Source organism: Diadema setosum, chromosome 7 (genome assembly GCF_964275005.1).
Source record: "Diadema setosum chromosome 7, eeDiaSeto1, whole genome shotgun sequence".
Lineage (NCBI taxonomy): Eukaryota > Metazoa > Echinodermata > Echinoidea > Diadematoida > Diadematidae > Diadema > Diadema setosum.
Genome location: NC_092691.1, coordinates 19,102,390 through 19,121,280, shown reverse-complemented (window position 1 = coordinate 19,121,280; position 18,891 = coordinate 19,102,390). Strand labels below are relative to the sequence as shown.

Genomic DNA, 18,891 nt, shown 5'->3' with positions numbered 1-18,891 from the left:
CTGTTTATTCCAAATATGGTCATTGTCACAGGGGACTTTCCTCTGAATGTGGGGAACGAAAGTCCTCCCTGCGACTGGGATCTTTTCTATAGTCAAAGGTTGACTTTCTCTAAATGCAGCAGATTGTTAGCAGACCATTCACTCATTCAACTCTTTCGACTTGTGCAACTAATGTGCCCCGAAATAAGTAGCCAATCACACAGTATTCTTACAATATAACAATCAATAAGATTTATTATACTGGTCTCAAATTGTGGTCGTTTACAATAATAACATAAGTACAAACTTGAGTACAGATTTCCAATTTCGCTTGATCTTGAGCTTGGTTGCTCTGCTCGGTTGTTAATTCTAGAAGCTTCCTTGCTTGGTTGCTCTAGGCTGTCGACGATGCCCTGCCTGAAGTAGCGGGTTGTCCCCCTTTCTTCTGGTCCTCTCTGGAACCCTAGACTTGGTCCTCGCTGGAACCCTAAACGGTGGCTCTCTCCCTGGAACCCTAAACGGTGGCTCTCTCTCTGGAACCCTAAACACCAACAGTTGTTCTTGTTTACACTCGAATCCTCCTAGATTCTCTGCTGGACGGTCAGGCTGTCCAAGCCGAAATGCAACAATCCCTGAATCACACTGATTCCAAATAACACTCTGCTACTCTCTAACTTCGCAATCTCGAAGTACCGTAGCCTGGTCCAGAGTGTTCCGCAAATAATGTGGCATCTGAATTTTATGCCCAAACACTGCATATTTATACATTTGTTGGACCATAGGTCTCCATGTAAAATAGATTAAATGAAGTAACTTCCTAGAAAGTTTTTACAGAAGTCCTGCCCCCGTTTCCTATTGGTTGGGGTTTTCTGTCTGTCAAAACTTTCCTGAGTATCTCATTTTGCATTGGTCAAGCCTCTGCATGACGTCATCATTTCCTGTCCACGGAAACCAAAATTCTTTGAAGTGGTCCTGTTTTGACCTAGCTAGAAACTTGTGTTTGACGTCGTGAATGACGTCCACATACCAGATAGTATGAGGCATACTACCAGGGATACCCTTTCCTCGTATTTTGACGTCATATAGGGTTTACTCATCCCCAAAACATTTAATTCCAAATCACTCTCTTTTACTTTGATTGTGCATCGCAACATCTCCTTATATGGTTATTTTGATGCAAGCTTTTGTCTTTAAAGCTGCACTTCTTTTGTAACCATTGCGATAACATCAATTTCTTACATGAGCTACTTAATGAACAGTAGTACAATGACACAAATTATTACGTGACAAATACAAAATATGTCATATCATGACAGTCATGACAAATGATGTCATGCTACTCACTTTCATTCATAAATTCGTCTGAAACATGCGTAAGTTTATGCAAATCGTCTCCCAGATGCGTAAACAGCCTTGTTGCTTACCAAGACATGTGATCGAAATACGTGTTCACGATTGGTCAACTGCGCCGAGGGCCCCCTTGTTTACAAGCAACCTATGTGTTATACTATGGGGATCGATGCAGCAGCGGTGCATGCTTGCATGCAACACGTGTGTCGTGACTACTGCTCAGCACGGAAATGTTGCAGTTTCCCGCTTTGTTAGACTGTTGTTTTTTTTTTAGCATGTTGAGGTAGAAATTAGAATTTAAACAACACACAAGAGAAAAAGAAGGTCACATTTTTCTAACAAACCTTCATCATGCCATTTTGAAGAAGAATCAAGCTAAAATCACGGCATCAAGGAATACCTCTTCACTGCCGATTCTGCTGGTACTGTTGTGCGTACACCTGATCACGGCAATCGCGAATCTTGAGCCGATTACGGTAGGTTTTGTGCTTTTCAAACGTCGTATTTCCGTAAATTTATGGGTGTAAAAATGATTTCCAATCAATTACCGCTCTTTGACTTAGTTATCATCCTTCATGAGTATGTAAGATTACCTCAGCTATATGCAATTCCCCCACAATGATCGATTTGTTGTGTCAATAATAACAGCAAATTGTGGCTGTACGAAGGAACAGCTGATCACGGCAATCGTGAATCTTGAGCTTACGATAGGTTTTGTGCTTTTGAAACTTTGTTTTTCCGTAAATTTATGGGTGTAAAATATGATTCCAGTGAACACAAACAAACAAACAATTTCACGACGTGAATATATAGTTTTGGCGGACGATTTATTCTAGATTGGCAACAAATTACACACCAATTTCCTGAAAAGTGCATACAGTTTGCCTGTACGTAAATCCCACTGGGTTGCATACACACGTGGTGACGTCACAGATTTGGCACTTTTCGTAGCCGCATCGAACTTCTTCCAGTGCTCAAATTTGATAAAAATTCTTATATTCTTATATTCAAAGCAGAGATAACTTTATTGCATGATTTATGTCAGAAATTAATCAAAATAGCATTAAATGATGGAAAACAGTCAATTTATATGATATCATTTCCTATAAATTTCTTCTTTAAGGGTTGGAACAATATGGACACTGGCAAATAAATACATGCCGATGGTGAACTGGTAAATCATGTGTTGATGGTGCTATTATTTTCACATTTCGGGACACAAATGTGACATTGGCGACGAGGAAAAACATTTGACGTATTTTGGATTACGAATCCGTGGCTTTGAGGTGGAATGTTTCATCATGGCAGTCGCTGGAGCTGAATTTCTAGCACTTCGCGGTGTTCCTCATTTTGACCCGACTGGCGATGTAAGCACCGTGAGCGTGAAGTGGAAAGCATGGCTTGAAGAGTTTGAAGCCTACGCAGACAGTCGTGGCCTGTTTCTCGATGGGAGTACGGCGGAGCAGAAAGCGCAGTAGCCTTTTGTCAAGGCCCTCTCGCTGTATGGTGAAGAGAGCCCAGCTGAGTGGGGTTGCGCGAGGCTGGGCTCGCTTCGCTCGCCCATTACAGCGAGAGGGCCTTGACAAAAGGCTAAAAGCGCAGCGGAGAGCGTTACTTCTCTTCACCGCAGGACCTACAGTTCGGGAAACTTTTAAGACGCTTTCGAATAATGGAAGGAAGGAGGAGTACCAGAAAGCCGTGGATGCATTGAATACACACTATGTGGTGACACCAAATGCCACATTTCAGCGCCATTTGTTTCGCAAAACGAAGCAGGAAGATGGGGAAACGGTCGCCCAGTACGTGACGAGATTGCGACAACTGGCGGTTGGGTGCAATTACGTGGAAGCTGATTTGGACAATCAGTTATTGGACCACGTTGTGCATCAATGCAGATCTGACAAATTGAGAAGACGACTGCTAGAGAAAGGGGGTGAGTTGAAACTTACCAATGCTTTAGCAATATCTGCTGCATTATAGGCTGTTGAAGTGCAATTTCATACCATGAAATTGAAAGATAGTTCAAGCCAGCCCAAAGTTAGTCAACACGTGAATAGACTTTCACATAGCCACAGCCAGCCAAGACATATGCCTGCTACTAGTACACATGACTTGGAGTGTTTCAGATGTGGGAACAGAGGGCATTTTGGAAGAGACCTATGTTGTCCAGCAAAAGGCAAAGTTTGTAGGAAATGTGGAGGGAAAGACCACTTGGCAATGAAATGCAAAAGCAAGTCAAATGCCAACCAGAATGGGAAGAGTGCAGCTTCTAAGGGCAAAGCTTGGGTGAAAGGAAAGTTTCCGAGCAAGAACGGCAACTATGGACAGAGAAAGTAAGGCAATATTCGCCATGTAGAAGGTGATCAAGAAAGTGATGATGAAGATGACAACCAGGATGGGCAGAAGTATTATCAGTTTACGTTGAATTATGACCATCATGAGAAGGTCTCAGTGGTAATTGGTGGCGTGACAGTTCCAGTCATTGTAGATTCAGGCAGTGACAGCAATGTGATTGACCGAGAGTTATGGGAGAAGTTGAAAGAGGAAAGGATCAGATGTACATCTAAGAAGTGTTCGAAGAAACTGTACCCATAAACAGCAACCAAGCCATTGCAAACGATTGGATGTTTCACTGCGACTGTTGAAGCTGGTGACAAGCGCACCAAAGCAGAGTTTGTTGTCATTGAAGAGAGGGGAGAACCATTGCTGAGTAGACTCACGGCGTAAGAACTAGCAATACTTCATATTGGAGCTCGTGTCAATGTTGTACAGTCATACGAGGATATGAAGCAAGAATTCCCCGCAGTTTTCCAGGGAGTGAAAAAGCTGAAAGGTCGACAACTAAAGCTAGCGGTGGACGAAACAGCCAAACCTAAGGCACAACCAGTGCGCAGAACCCCATTTGGACTTCGTGGGAAAGTTGAGGCCAAAATCAACGAGTTGATTGCGCAAGACATCATCGAACCCGTAGAACATTCAACACAGTGGGTCAGCCCAGTAGTGATCGTGCCTAAACCAAATGTTGACATAAGACTGTGTGTTGATATGAGGATGGCCGATGAAGCTATCATTCGAGAACGACACCCCATACCAACAGTACCGGAGGTACTTCAGGAGCTAACGACCAGTCGGGTGTTCTCGAAAATTGATCTGAAATGGGGCTATCATCAACTAGAACTGGACCCTGAATCGAGGGATGTGACAACGTTTGTGACACATTGCGGATTGTACCGCTACAAGAGACTATCGTTCGGCATCAACGCAGCTCCTGAAATCTATCAGTACGAGATTTATCGAGTGATCCAAGGCATTCCGGGAGTTGCCAATATTTCTGATGACATCATAGTCCATGCGGCTACACAGAAAGAGCATGACAGACGATTGAAGCTTATGCTTTCCAAACTACAGGCAGCAGGCCTCACCGTGAATGGAGACAAGTGTCAATTTGGTGTCTCAGAGATGGATTTCATGGGACACAGGCTCACCCGAGAAGGACTAAACCCAGCTGATGCCAAGGTGAAAGCTGTTGCAGATGCACGTGAACCCCAGAATGCAACAGAGATGAGAAGCTTTTTGGGATTGGTCAATTATTGTGCGAAGTTTATCCCCAACTTTGCTACACTGGCAGAACCACTGAGGAAGCTAACCAGGAAAGGTGTACCATTCCATTTTGGCCCTGAGCAGAAGGAAGCATTCACAGCCCTGAATCAAAGTCTGACTAATGCTGATACTCTTGGCTATTATGATCCAGATGCACCAACCAAAGTCATAGCGGACGCTAGCCCTGTTGGTTTAGGAGCCGTGTTGGTCCAGACCCATGATGAGGGACCAAGAATCATTGCCTAATGCCAGCAGATCTTTGACGGACGTTGAAAGGAGATATTCTCAGACAGAGAAAGAAGCACTAGGACTTGTATGGGCCTGCGAGAGATTTCATGCATACTTGTATGACATTGAATTTGAACTCATTACAGACCACAAACCATTGGAGGTGATCTACGCAGCCAGGTCCAAACCATGTGCTAGGATAGAACGATGGGTGCTCAGATTGCAACCATACCATACAAGTACAGAGTAGTCCACATTGCTGGGAAAGCAAACATTGCTGATCCGCTGTCCAGATTGTTGAAGGATGGATGTCCACAATCCGAGTCAGAACTGGGGACAGAAGCAGAGAGCTTCGTACGCTTCGTAGCTATCCAGTCGACGCCGGGAGCTGTGACAACGAGAGAGGTCGAGAGAGAGTCCGAACATAACCCAGAACTCATGAAAGTTCGAGAATGTATCCAAAGTGGACAATGGGACAAGTGCACGCATAAGGTGTATGTTCCCATTAGAGATGAACTTTGTTGCATCGGGCAGTGTGTGTTGAGGGGAAGTAGACTGGTGATACCACAGAAGCTGAGACCGAAGATCGTATCATTAGCTCATGAAGGACACCTATATCATTGTTGGTACCAAGCAAAACCTCAGGAGCAAAGTATGGTGGCCAGGTTGTGATAAAGATGCAGAGAAATTCGTCAAAACATGCCATGGGTGTCAACTCACAAGTAGGAGTAACCCTCCTGAGCCGATCAGAAGTACGCAACTGCCGACAGGACCCTGGATTGATGTAGCTGTTGATTTTCTCGGACCTTTGCCAACTGGCGAGTCAATCATGGTAGTGGTGGATTACTACAGCAGATACTATGAGTATGCAGTGATGAAGTCAACGACCAGTGAAGAAAACGATACAAGCATTGGCAGAGATCTTTGCGAGATATGGATTGCCTGTTATACTATACTCTGACAATGGTCCACAGTTTATCTCAGAGATATTTGCTGAATATATGAGGACCACAAGCATCCACCATCACAAAGTAACTCCTAAATGGCCGCAAGCCAACGGAGAAGTGGAGAGACTCCATCTAATCAGTCTATCGAAAAACGACTACGCATCGCTCATGCAGAAGGACAGAACTGGAGAGAAGTGTTTGCATAAAGTGTTTGCATTTAAACATACAGATGTATGAACATGCGTATAGAGAATTAACGCATACATGTAATATATATGTTGTTTGTTAGATGCCAGTTTGATCATAACATTTTGGTGCATTTAATGACAGGCAAGTTCCCACTCGTGTATATTGGGAATATCAATTTAGACAGAAAGAAACACTGCAATGTATTATGTTTGGTACTTGTATATCCATACAAGATGTGCACTGTAAACATTTCGAGTCTACAGTTGAAGTTGTATAACAGAGAAGAAAAGCAGAGTACACATATTCAAACACTCAGAGTGAACGGTTAAGACTCACATGGATGTAAACTTTATTTCCCGTAAAAGGAGGGATGTCATGGTAATGAAATACATGTATTATGCAGATGAGTGTGACGTATTAACCTGACCCCAGGTCAGATCGCATGTGCGCGATGTAAGCAGGCGCTCAAGGGTTGGAACAATATGGATACTGGCAAATAAATACGTGCCGATGGTGAACTAGTAAATCATGTGTTGATGGTGCTATTATTTTCACATTTCGGGCCACAAATGTGACAGGACCCATCCCCCCCCCCCCCCCCGTTATTGATAGTGACATCGTGCTAATTTTTATAGGCTTTCACCATTTCTAGCTATAGAAGATATAGGCAGGATGTAAGATTTTTTTTTCCCTTTCTTTCTCGCTTTGCTATATCTTGCCCGACTGCCAAGAAATTTTAGAGCAGCAATTTCTAATAATCTCTGTAAGTATTATGTATGAAATTCAATTAGCAAAACTTTTTATATCACAGCGATGGATCCTCGCTTTGTGGCTTGTGTTTGTAATATTATTCTCTTCAAAATAATGAATTTTTAAAGAAATAAATGGCTGTTTTGTGGATGCATCCTTTTTTTCCTGAATCATTACAAATACCTTAATAGATGTTATTTGTTGTGAATTCATACTACTCAATAAATCCACACCTGCGCTAAAAACTGCACCCTCTCCAGATCACATAAAACACGTGTGCACTGCGGCATTAACCATTTTGTGAAATATTTCCTTGTAAACTTCATTTAACAATTGCGCAGATTACGCAGATCTGTTTGTTTTTTTCACTTTGCTGAAAGCAAGAATACCTAAAAAGGTCAAGGATTTAACACACAAAATGAGCAAGGACGCCGGAAGCGGGCGGAGGGGGGGGGGGGGGGGCAGAGGGGGCACTTGCCCCCCCCCCCCCCCATAACATTTTTGGGTGATCAAATCGAGTTTTTTTGTTCCCCCCCCCCCATGTGCCTCCTGTTACAAATAATTAATTATTTAAAGACCAAAATGAACAATAAAGGCACTTTTCTTGTCTATAAGTTGTCAATTTCATAACTGAATATGCGAAATTTTCGCCTCTAACGGGGCGAAAATTATGAGTAAATTTAGTGCATAGACGGTAGCCTCGCGTCCTCGAGTGTGCCCCCTGAAACATACCTTTTGTAAACCTTACATTTTTCTTTTCTTCTACGCTTTCTAGTAATATAAGAATAATTTCTATTGCTCGAACAATGCGATCATTGATGAATACATTTCAGACGAATGGCAAAGTGAAAGTGGCTCGCTCGTTCTGCTCGTACTTGAATAGTTTTCATAAGTTATGATCATAGTCATTCACAGTGATTTTTTTTTTTTACTATGTTTAATTCCCTAGAAATGTGATTCAAAATGGTCTATAAACGCGACCTTTATACTCTGTTTTTTGTTTGTTTTTTTAACAAAAAGTCCCTACCATGGGAGGGGGGTATCCCCCTCCCACACCCTCCCTCGCCGAGGATCTCACACCGTCACATAAATGTACCCCCGTATGTTATAATCATAGTCCTTCGCAGTGATTTTTTTTTTACTATGTCTAATTCCCTAGAAATTTGATTTAAAATGCTCTATAAACGCGACTTTTAACTCTGTTTTTACAAAAATTTGGTAATAACATGTTCCTATTTTTGCGCTTTAGAGCGACGCTTATGAAAGTTCTACTGACCTAAATCTTTCAGGAAAGTTCGTCCTTGGGCGAATTTTAGCATGATTAAATGTGGCGGCCTTAACCCTCTGTAAAACACCTTTATAATATGCGGTTACTAAATGTCAAGTATAATCGTTGAGCAATCATTCCCGTAGTTTGGCACCGATCGTTCAAAAAAAAAAAAAAATGGTCCTCTCTACCCAGACTGACTGATGATTTCTATCCTTTTTAAATCTCATTTTCAATGGTTAGCTTTGCTTTGTCATAGTAATTTCTGTCTAACCTTTTTCATGTTTTCCATAACCCCTTCCTCTTTGTCTTTCATTTTGGCAACTCTCTTCCACAGGTATATTTCGACAGTACAGAGCGCATGCCGGTCAAGATGTATTGCTCAGAGCGGCTCTACATGGTTATATAAACCGTTTCCGTTTCCAACAAACCGATTAGCATTACCCAGCTATGCTTCTGTATAGCTATCAACAATCAAACTTAACAGCGGTAACCAGGGGAATCATCTTTTCCAGGCTCCTGTATATACAAAAAAAAAAAAAGTTTAGTTTTTGTGACATTTTCAATAAGGACAGACAACAACAGAGATTTGACAGTTTACAAAGACAAATATCAGTGTAAGTTTTATCATCAAAAACACAAAAGTTGACAACATAGAAATAACAAGTGTAGCCACGCATGCGCAGTATACGTCAACTCGGCAAGCAAGTTTTGGCGTATAGTGTGTCACACACAAACGCACTCAAGCGAACAAACGAAACTACCATTAACTCAGAGATAGAGGCTCAGAGACATGTGAAACGATATTACAACTTGATCATATCTTTATTCTTTTCTTTAATCTACCGTTATCTGCGCATTCCTACAAACTTTTTGACACTTGCTTTCATAACCTTATACTATAGACATACCACTTGAGTAATGGCATACATTCATCAAGAGTGCTGTAAACTGGAACTGTAAGTAATTCAATGAAGAAGAAGTTTTCGTACTCTTTACATAAACACGCACAAGATATAGAACAAGATAACAACGTTGACATCCCATCGGCTCAACTTGAAATACAGGTATCAATACCGACCAGATTAAATCATGGCCCGAATCAAACGTTTGATGTCGTCTTTAATATTTGGTTTTATTCTTGTCAATACCCTGCTGTCTCAGCATTTGCTATACAGTCACGACAGTAGTAGTGAAGTCAAACACAGATTGAAGCCTCTTTATCAATCATGGACAGACATGAATACTACCTTGCAGTTAACAAGCTCAAAGACAGCTGCCACAAATGTAGTATGCGAGATGCCACGTCTTGTGCCATTTGACCCAAGTATTATTAAATTTGTTCAGAAATCTGACCAAACGATTTGCCAGGGTCTAAAATTAGCGTACATAAGAAATAAAGAGGTGCACTTCAATTTGAGTCAACTCAACAAACCGCCAGAGTTCTGCAAAGTAACTTATCCCGTCAGGCTAGATGATGATTCCCAGATATCGGAGGAAGCAGGTGTGTACACATTTTCGGGGCATCGTGTCAGCTTCGTTCCAGTCAGGCAGCTCCAGGAAAATGAGACACTAACTGACTTTCTTACCGTCACATGCGCTATACAAAGTGAAAACGAGCAAAAAACACTTCATGTCGATATGTTGGCAAGGGTGATGGAAGATCCAAAGAGAGCAAAAGATGCGAAGACCAAACAAAAGATGGCAGGCTCGAATGGGCTCAACTTAAACGTCATGATGTTGGCTTTTGACTCCACGTCAAAGATGAACTTCATCCGTCATATGCCGAAATCTCTCTCATTTCTTGAGGAAGACCCACAGGCCATTGTCTTCAACAGCTACAACATCGTGGGACAAGCAACTGCTGGGAACATGATACCGATGTTGACCGGGAAATACGAAGCCGAACTGCCCCTGATTCGCAAAAATCTCTACGCAAATGCCTCGTTCGTTGATGATTACCCGTTGGTATGGAAGGAATTTGAGAACGCAGGTTATATTACCATGTTTGCAGAAAATCGTCCTGATATATCTTTGTTTAACCATAAATTTACTGGCTTTAAGAAGCAACCCACGGACCACTATATGCGGACGTTCTGGAGAGCTGTTGATTTCCATAGGCGAGGATTGTGCGTTGGATCAGATTTCCAGCACAAAATCATGTTGGAATATATGAAAGACTACTTAACATCTTATCCAGATAATCTAAAGTTTGGCTTGTTTTTTCTCTCCGACCCGGCGCATGATGACATTAATGCATTGAGTGTTATGGATGAAGACTTACTTTCGTTTCTGGAGTCAATGAAGCAATCAGGAAATCTGAATAAAACTCTTCTCATCTTATTCAGCGATCACGGTGCTGGTTACCTTGGATTTCGCCATCTTTTACAAGGTAGACTGGAAGAACGCCTGCCGTTTATGGCTTTCATTCTTCCCCCAGAGCTTCACCGTTCCCGTCCCGATATAGTGCGGAACGTGATGACCAACGCAGACCGCTTGACCACTCCTTTCGACATCCACGCGACTCTCAGGTCCGTCATCGATTTCAGTTGGGAAGGGCAGGCGAAGAGGGGTATCAGTCTCTTATCGACACCCGTATCTACTGAAAGGAGGTGCAGCGACGCAGACATACCGGACCACTATTGTGCTTGCTTTGAATACGAAGAAATCAACCAAACAGAGTATAAGCAGGTATTGTATCACGATTTTTTTTTATATCTATTTATAGTGATAGAAATACTATGCCCTTGTTGTTGAGGAGAGTGAGATGAGAAGTTTGACGAAAGGTATTAGTGGAACAGCAGATGGTTGAAAACTCGGTTCATATCAGGCACATAGTGACCATTGGATTCAAAGTAAATGTTATTTTTATGCAACCGATTAGCAAATTATTATTAACGTCGATGTAGGGCAATTTGTTAATCAGTTGCATTAAAAAAAAAACTCTCGATGGAAGAGTTTCATGAATTTGAATAAAGTAAATGTTGTAACAACTGGCAACCCATTTCAAGTGTTGATGGTTTGGAGGAAAACTCATCATTCGTTATAATATTATCATGCTTTGGAAACAAAATGAATGTCATGTTCAGGGCTCATGAGGAACACTATTTTTAAGCTGGTGATGTTCAGTCCTTGTTACGAAGATTCTTTCTTACGGAAATTACAACAGACTACTTGCCTATTCCTATGTTCGTTAATCCAAAACAAGAGTAGGATTCGTTAATCCGGACATTTGTTTTATTCCGTTATTTTGAGGGTTCGTTAATCCGAAAATGAAATAGGCTTGTTCTGAAAGTGCATTAATCCGTAAATGAAATAAGGTACACTAATCTGAAAATGAAAAGAAGGTGCGTACTATCGAACCATCGGAATAGCAAACCTGATTTCATTATCGGATTAACGAACATGCGGAATAACGGACCCTTTTCCATTTTCGGGTAAACGAACCTTCCAAAGTACCAAGGTTATTTCATTTCTTTCTTCTTCTTCTTTTTTATTAACAAATCTTGGGAATTGCAACTGATTGACAAATTGCCCTACATCGACGTAAATAAGCACTGAATTGATCAGTGTTTGAGTACTAGCCATGATAAAAACCATGGGCGCACATACTCGAGCAGGATTCGAACCCACGACCTCCTGATTACCGGACAGGCGTCATCTCCACTAGACCACCGAACTTTCACCCGACAGCAAGTGTTGGTTCTAATCCTTATAGCATGCAGCGGGTACTGCGTAATTATTCAAAAAGATCTTGGGAATTACATACTTAAAGGGATGGTACAGTATTGATGGAGATGAGAATTGGGCTTTTAGTTTTTTGTGAGATACCAAGAAAACAATTACCATACAGTACAGAGCATACCATTTTATAAGGAATTCAAAGTTTATTTGATGAAAATCGGGTTTGGAATGACTGAAACATCCAAAAACAAAGTAAAACAAAGCGATCGTAATAAAGTGTGGGTCCGACACTTTATTAGAATCGCTGTTTTTTGATATCTCAGCCATTTCAAAACCAATTCTTATCAAATAAACGTTGAATTCCTCATAGAATTACATGCTCTTTCATTTTTTCATAAGAAGTTTCTCATTATCTCACCAAAAAATGTTAGGAACCTGAAATTAGGTCTCAACCAAAACTGTATGATCCCTTTAAGGAATAACAACCTTCTTTGGGTGGTAGAAGGCTTAACGGCGCACCACGTATTCTTTCTAGAGCATGTGTTTGGCCCTGAAAAGGGCTACCCAGTCCCGACGTTTCGGCAAACATGTTCTTGCCGTTCTCAGTAAGGGAAGGCCGAAACGCCGAAACATCGGGACGGCACAGGGTAGGCCCTTTTCAGGGCCAAACACATACCCGACAAAGAATATGTGGTGCACCGTTAAGCCTTCTACCTCCCACGGTTCTACCGCCACGGAAGCCTTCAAAGATTTCAACAACCTTCTTTCTTTTTTAAACGAACCTTCGGAATAACGACCTCATTTTATTTTCGGAATCGTGAACCTTCAAAATTCCAGCCCTTTGGAAAAGGAACCTTCAGAATAAATAATCCACGGTAAAGAGAACCTTTATTTAATTTCCGGATTAACGAATATTTGGAATAACGGACTTTGTGAATAACGAGCTGTAACTGCTTAGAAATCATGTTAATACCATAGATAGAAGGGAATGCTCAAATCATGGCTCTGAGAACCTGATGTGCCAAATTTGGATCTTCCACGAACATCGCTTAGACAGTCTCTTAACCCCACTTTTCAATAAATGCCCACTGATCGGCTTTAATTGATTTATTTTTTTTTTCATATTGCAAGACTTTATCTATACAAATATTTCTGAATGTTGTTGCTTTTTTATAGCCTTGTCTTCAAGGTTCTGCCACATAATGGTAACACGTTCCCAAAAATAGATGTCGAATGCCAAAAGTTACAGATCTTTGATATGAGTAGGTCTATCAATGTAGATTATTAATTTGTAGATAACATAGTTCAATGTTACATGCACAAGGCAGCCACAATATGAATTTCATGATTTTGTTTGTGATGATTTAATCCCAGATGAAACTCTTCAAACATTATCAAAACATTAAAAAATTACTTTTGTGATGGTATTCCAATGAATAATAATAGTATAATAATGATAATCATTATTATCATTGTTATTATCATTATATACTGTAAAAGTGGAAATTTTCGCGCATTTCGCGCAACCAGACGCTAAAATACGAAAATAAAAGCACGCGAATATTTTTGCATGCCATTATGTTCCATTATGTTTGATCACATTTTCAGTGTTGCTCACAAAAATTGTGCTCTTTCATTTGAGACTAACTTTTAACTGGTCCGGAATTCCCCTACATCAATGATAACATGTAAATTTCTGCAGCAACCTCCTCACTTCCTCGAAAACTTGATGGGATAAACACTTTGTGTATAAACTTGTGTTCCAGGTGGAGGGTGCAGTACATTTCACGGTGAAATCATTAAATGCCATCACCAGTTATGCACGAGACAAGTGCTCCTTACTCCGTCTCTCGGCCGTAGCGTCCCACTACCGTCTTGTTCCTCGTCACAGGGTAAGAGTGACTCTACGCGGCCTTTTCCATAAAACACTTCTTTGGCTTGCTTTTATTGATTAGTTGTTTTTTTATTATTCGTGTTCCATATTCCACATTTCATACAAGTTTTATATTCCATTTGATTTTAGAAAAAAAAACATACGTTAAACACTACAGTCAATTTGAAACAAAATTGCTCAAAAGGACATATAAGTGATGTGATTATGAGGAACCTACTAAAAAGCAAAGCTTGTAGGATATAGGTTCCAAACATATAATATAAGCGTTTAGTACATTAAGTCAATGACGAAAAATTACGAAACATGTAAGAATACTGTATGTCGAGAGTACAATAAAGTTTACAGAATGTACAACGTATTATATAACGTTCATGATTAAACATAAAGTATCGATGCTAAGTAACATATTGATCAAACAAGTGAATTCACCCGAGCGAAGCATCATTGTGAGTACACAGAGATATTTCAAGAGATCACGGCAAATAATTAAACGTAGGATTTTTTTTTTTAATGGTTTTCAGGTTTTGCCTTAAAAAAACTTCGAGAACTTGTTTGCAACCGAACAGAATCTAACTCATTCCAGAAAAAAAAAGGGGGGGGGGCGCCGGTAGAAGTAATTGTCTTAAGGGCTGAAACTGTACGAACGGGGGAAGATGATAGGATTCACCGTGTCTTATATAGGATAAGTATGGGTATAAATATTTTAACAAACATCGAGGAAAATAAAGGAAGATCGCCAATATTCAACTCATACAAAAAATTCCAACATGATACAAATATTGCATAGGTTACCCCTAAGCACACTTAATATGTTTGACGGTCGTGTGTAATTATGGCGTTGTTGTTGTTGTATTTTTTGTTGTTTCCTTCTTCAACCCATACACAATCTGCAAGAAAAAAAAATGTAATATGAAGAAACGGGTTATTGCCCGTTCAGCCATACTTGCAAAATACGACTGTTCTTCCTCGACAGGGTCCCGTATTTACTATACAAAATAATACACTGTATACACAAAATATGAAAAGGAAATACTTACTTAAAAATCATCTACAGAGACAGCGACAGTCTACAACAATCAGAGGTAAAGAAAAGAAGAAGAGAAAATAAATTGGTGTAAGCTCTGATTCATCCAGGTAACGTTCAAAAAAGGTACAAAAAAATGAATCAATTCATCTGGACTTACTGTTTTAATTCTGAGAACGGTTTCACGTCCGATCCTGCACTTCCGATCCTGACGATCAGCTCGTCGCGAGCTGATCGCAAGACGAGCTGATTAAGCGTCCAGGGTCGAAAGTGAAACCGTTCGTGGAGAGAAAATAAACCTTTAAAAAAAGAAGCATGACAAAAAAAAAAAAAAAAAAAAAGGGTGCTACGTTTGTACTTCAGAGTGTCTGATTTTTCTCTTTTACTACCATGCTCTTTCTTTAGATAATCAGATAATAAAGTTTGAAAAGATCTTAGGGTTAAGGCATTACGAACTTCATTGGCCTATTGATTATACATTGATATTCTCCTGTAGAAAAAAAAGTCCTTTAGCAATTATTAGAATTTGGCTTAGGTAGATTCAAATTTTGATTTGACGAAATAAACAATTCAGAAATTATCTAGAAATATTGTTAGACATATAGTTTTTGAAAAATAAAAAATAAATATAGGTCCCATAATTATCATTCTCATATTCTTTTTTCATAGCGGCAGTCAAGAGATTCCCAGTTCAAAATATCATGTTGAGTAGAAACAGAAGAATATGGATTTACTCTCATAATCAAACGGCTCATCCTATTCCGTATAGTTTTTGAAGGGTTGACAGAGAACATTGTGGAGCGGAATACCAAATAACGTACCCGCAATCGAAATATTGCGGAATAGGGGATTATATAACCGATCCAAAGTTGATTCATTTACAGTATGTAGGCCCTATTAATATTATTTTCTAAGAAAACCATTTAATCTACTGATATCCTGGCACATTAATCTATTTGAATATTCCATTTCAACTCAGCGTCGATATAAAAATCCAAGATATTTTGTCGTTTCTACATTTCGAATATGGATGCCTTTTTGTTTACATCTAGTGAATTACTCTTTAACGGCATAAATCTCGTACCAAAAAGCATACTGAAGGTCTTTGAATAGTTGACCAATTTTTGTTTTGTGACACCCATTGATCCAAAGCATGCGTTATTTCCTTGTTTAAAATTGACTTTTACATCTTTATTGGAGTATGTAGTAAATAACTGTATCATCCGCATAAAGATGAACACGATATGACTGAAAAATGCGAGGTATAAGTCATTAAAGAAAACAGAAAACAGCAGAGGGCCAAGAAGAGAGCCCTGGGGCACGCCGTGGGCAAGGGCGCCGGAAAGGGGGGGGGGGGGTGGCACTTGCCCCCCCCCCCCCCTAAAAATTTTTTGGGGGCAAAAACGAGTTTTTGCCCCCCCCCCCCCCAGTACCCCAGTAACAAATAATTAATCACTCATTTAAAGACCACAATGAACAATAAAGGCACTTTTCTTGTCTAAAAGTTGTCAATTTTCATAACTGAAAATGCAAAATTTTCGCCCTAATGGGGCGAATATCATAATTCATTATGATATACATTACAAGTGATGTTTGTTTTACTACGTTTAATTCCCTAGAAATTTGAATTGAAATGTTCTGTAAACGCGACTTTTACACTCTTTTTTTACAAAAAGTCCCTACCGTGATACCCCCCTCCAACACCCTCGCCGAGGATCTCACACCATCACATAATGTACACCCGTATGTTATAATCGTAGTCCTTCACACGTATTTTCTTTTCGCCATGTTTAATTTCCTAGAAATTTGCTTGTAAATGCTCTATAAACGCGACTTTTGTACTCTGTTTCTACAAAAAGTCCCGACCGTGGGAGGGGGATATCCCCTCGCCGAGGATCTCACACCATAATGTACCCCGTTTGTTATAATCATAGTCTTTCGCACTATTTTTTCATTATGTTTAATTTCCTAGAAATTTGGTTGTGAATGCTCTATAAACGCGACTTTTGTACTCTGTCTTTACAAAGAGTCCCTACCGTTGGAGGGGATATCCCCTCCCCCTGCTCGGTCGCTTCGCTCCTTCATCGAGGATCTCACACTGTAGCATTAAATGTAACCCCTAATGATCATAGTCCTTCGCACTATTTTTTTTTCACTATGTTTGATTTCCCAGAAATCTACTTTTAAATGCTCTATAAACGCGACTTTGTACTCCGTTTTTACAAAAAGTCCCTACCGTGGGTGGGGGGTCACACCCTCCCCCTGCTCGGCGCTTCGCTCCCTCGCCGAGGATCTTACACCGTCACATAAATGTACCCCCCGTATGTTAAAATCATAGTTCTTCGCGCTAAATTTTTCCATTTTGTTTAATTTCCTAGAAATTTGCTTTTACATGTTCTATAAACGCTTCGCTCCCTCGTCGAGGAATTCGCACATTCCAGTGATTTTGCCCCTCAAAACCAAAAGTGTTCAGGCGCACTTGGCCGTGGGTTAACTGTTATAATTTAGTCAGACAGTGAGTTGTTGACCCTATTTACTATCATCCAGCAAGTTAGATAACTCTTCGAGTGTAACGCAATTTATGCAAATACTATATAGACAATTAAATTTGTTTAGCATTACTTTGTGATCGACAGTGCCAAACGCTGGTGTATTTACCTTCATCCATGGCCAAAAACCACTCATCAGTTACCTTTACAAGGGCAATCACAGTGGAGTGATTTACCCTGAATCCAGATTGAACCGGTGTTAAGACATTGTTAACGTTAAGATAAACTAACAAAACTATGCGCTCGAGCATTTTGGAGATACAAGGCAGCAGAGAAATAGGCCTGTAATTATCAGGGTTCGACTTATCTCCTTTTTTATATGAAGACAAAATGGCGTGAAAGACAAACAGCTGAAAGGCAAACAGGGAGAAACGATGCTTTTATACAGTCTTGGGCAATGTAAAAAATGATTATGTAAATATATACAGGTCCATGAATTATGTACCAATGTTGAGTATGTTATATATATATATATATATATATATATATATATATATATTCTTATTGTGAATATCAAATAGATATGAATGCAGATGTACAATGCACATGTAGTATTATTCAAAGAGCACTTTCTTTGGAGAGGAAGAGGATAGAGTGTCTCTTTGGGTTTATCGGGATATGAACTGTGAATATTCCTTAAAACATGCGAGTGTGAGTGGAGTGAAGGTAGAGCACTGAATTAGAAATGGAACAGTGTCTAAATGCGTCTTCCATGACAGAAACAAAGCACAAAGTTTGTTTTACTCGTTAAGATTTTTTCGCTTTTCAGGATTTCTTTCCGTGCATTTTCTCACGCTGTCAAACAGGAGAAAACGTTCCCGAATGTCAGGAAAGGCTCGGAAGATAACAATACCGTGCGTTCTCCAAATGAACCATCTTCAGACCAGGCAAAAACCTGGACGTCTTACTTGGTTACTATAGAAACGAGTCCGGGAGGTGGTCTCTTTGAGGCAACGGTGCAAGTTCGTCGGCGGAGAGACGGAAACTCTTTCGACTTTCAACTGGGTGGGGACATAAGTCGTGTCAATAGATATGGTCACCAAGCGGACTGCATCAGGGACATAGATTCTCTTCTTACCCAATACTGTTTCTGCCGAACGTAACCTGCTGGCAAATTGGATTTGATGTTAAATTTTATCATAATTATGATAGACCTATACTCGAAAGTCTTATTAATCCATAGACAATCCATGAATCAAAACCATTTCATTTTCTGTTCTTGATTCAAAATCACATTCGTCCTAGCACAAATGCAGTTGAAATTATGCTGTTATGGCTCTATATATCTCAGTTCTTTAATTTTGGTGTGTGTAGGCTGTGTCATTTTCTTTTCTGGGAAATATAAATGTTAGAATTGCCTTTGTATTTCATAAAGATGGATTATAAATCAGATTTTATTATTCCAACCACCTGTGTCTCTTATCCAATAA

General features: G+C 40.1%; 1 protein-coding gene across 1 annotated transcript; it reads left to right on the top strand.

Annotated features, from left to right (window-relative positions):
- Positions 1 to 5,364: 5,364 nt before the first annotated feature.
- On the top strand, positions 5,365 to 18,564 carry LOC140231099 (uncharacterized). The gene is made up of 5 exons (XM_072311251.1): positions 5,365 to 5,601; positions 8,648 to 8,710; positions 9,658 to 11,001; positions 13,761 to 13,886; positions 18,268 to 18,564. Exons 1-5 carry the CDS (start codon positions 5,365 to 5,367, stop codon positions 18,562 to 18,564), a joined length of 2,067 nt encoding a protein of 688 aa, XP_072167352.1.
- Positions 18,565 to 18,891: the final 327 nt, after the last annotated feature.

Coding starts and splice junctions, on each gene's coding strand:
- LOC140231099 (XM_072311251.1), top strand. CDS start 5,365: ATGGGTGCTCAGATTGCAACCATACCATACAAGTACAGAGTAGTCCAC. Junction 8,711..9,657: donor GCTCAGAGCGGCTCTACATG/GTTATATAAACC, acceptor AAATTTGTTCAG/AAATCTGACCAAACGATTTG. Junction 13,887..18,267: donor GTCTTGTTCCTCGTCACAGG/GTAAGAGTGACT, acceptor GCTGTCAAACAG/GAGAAAACGTTCCCGAATGT.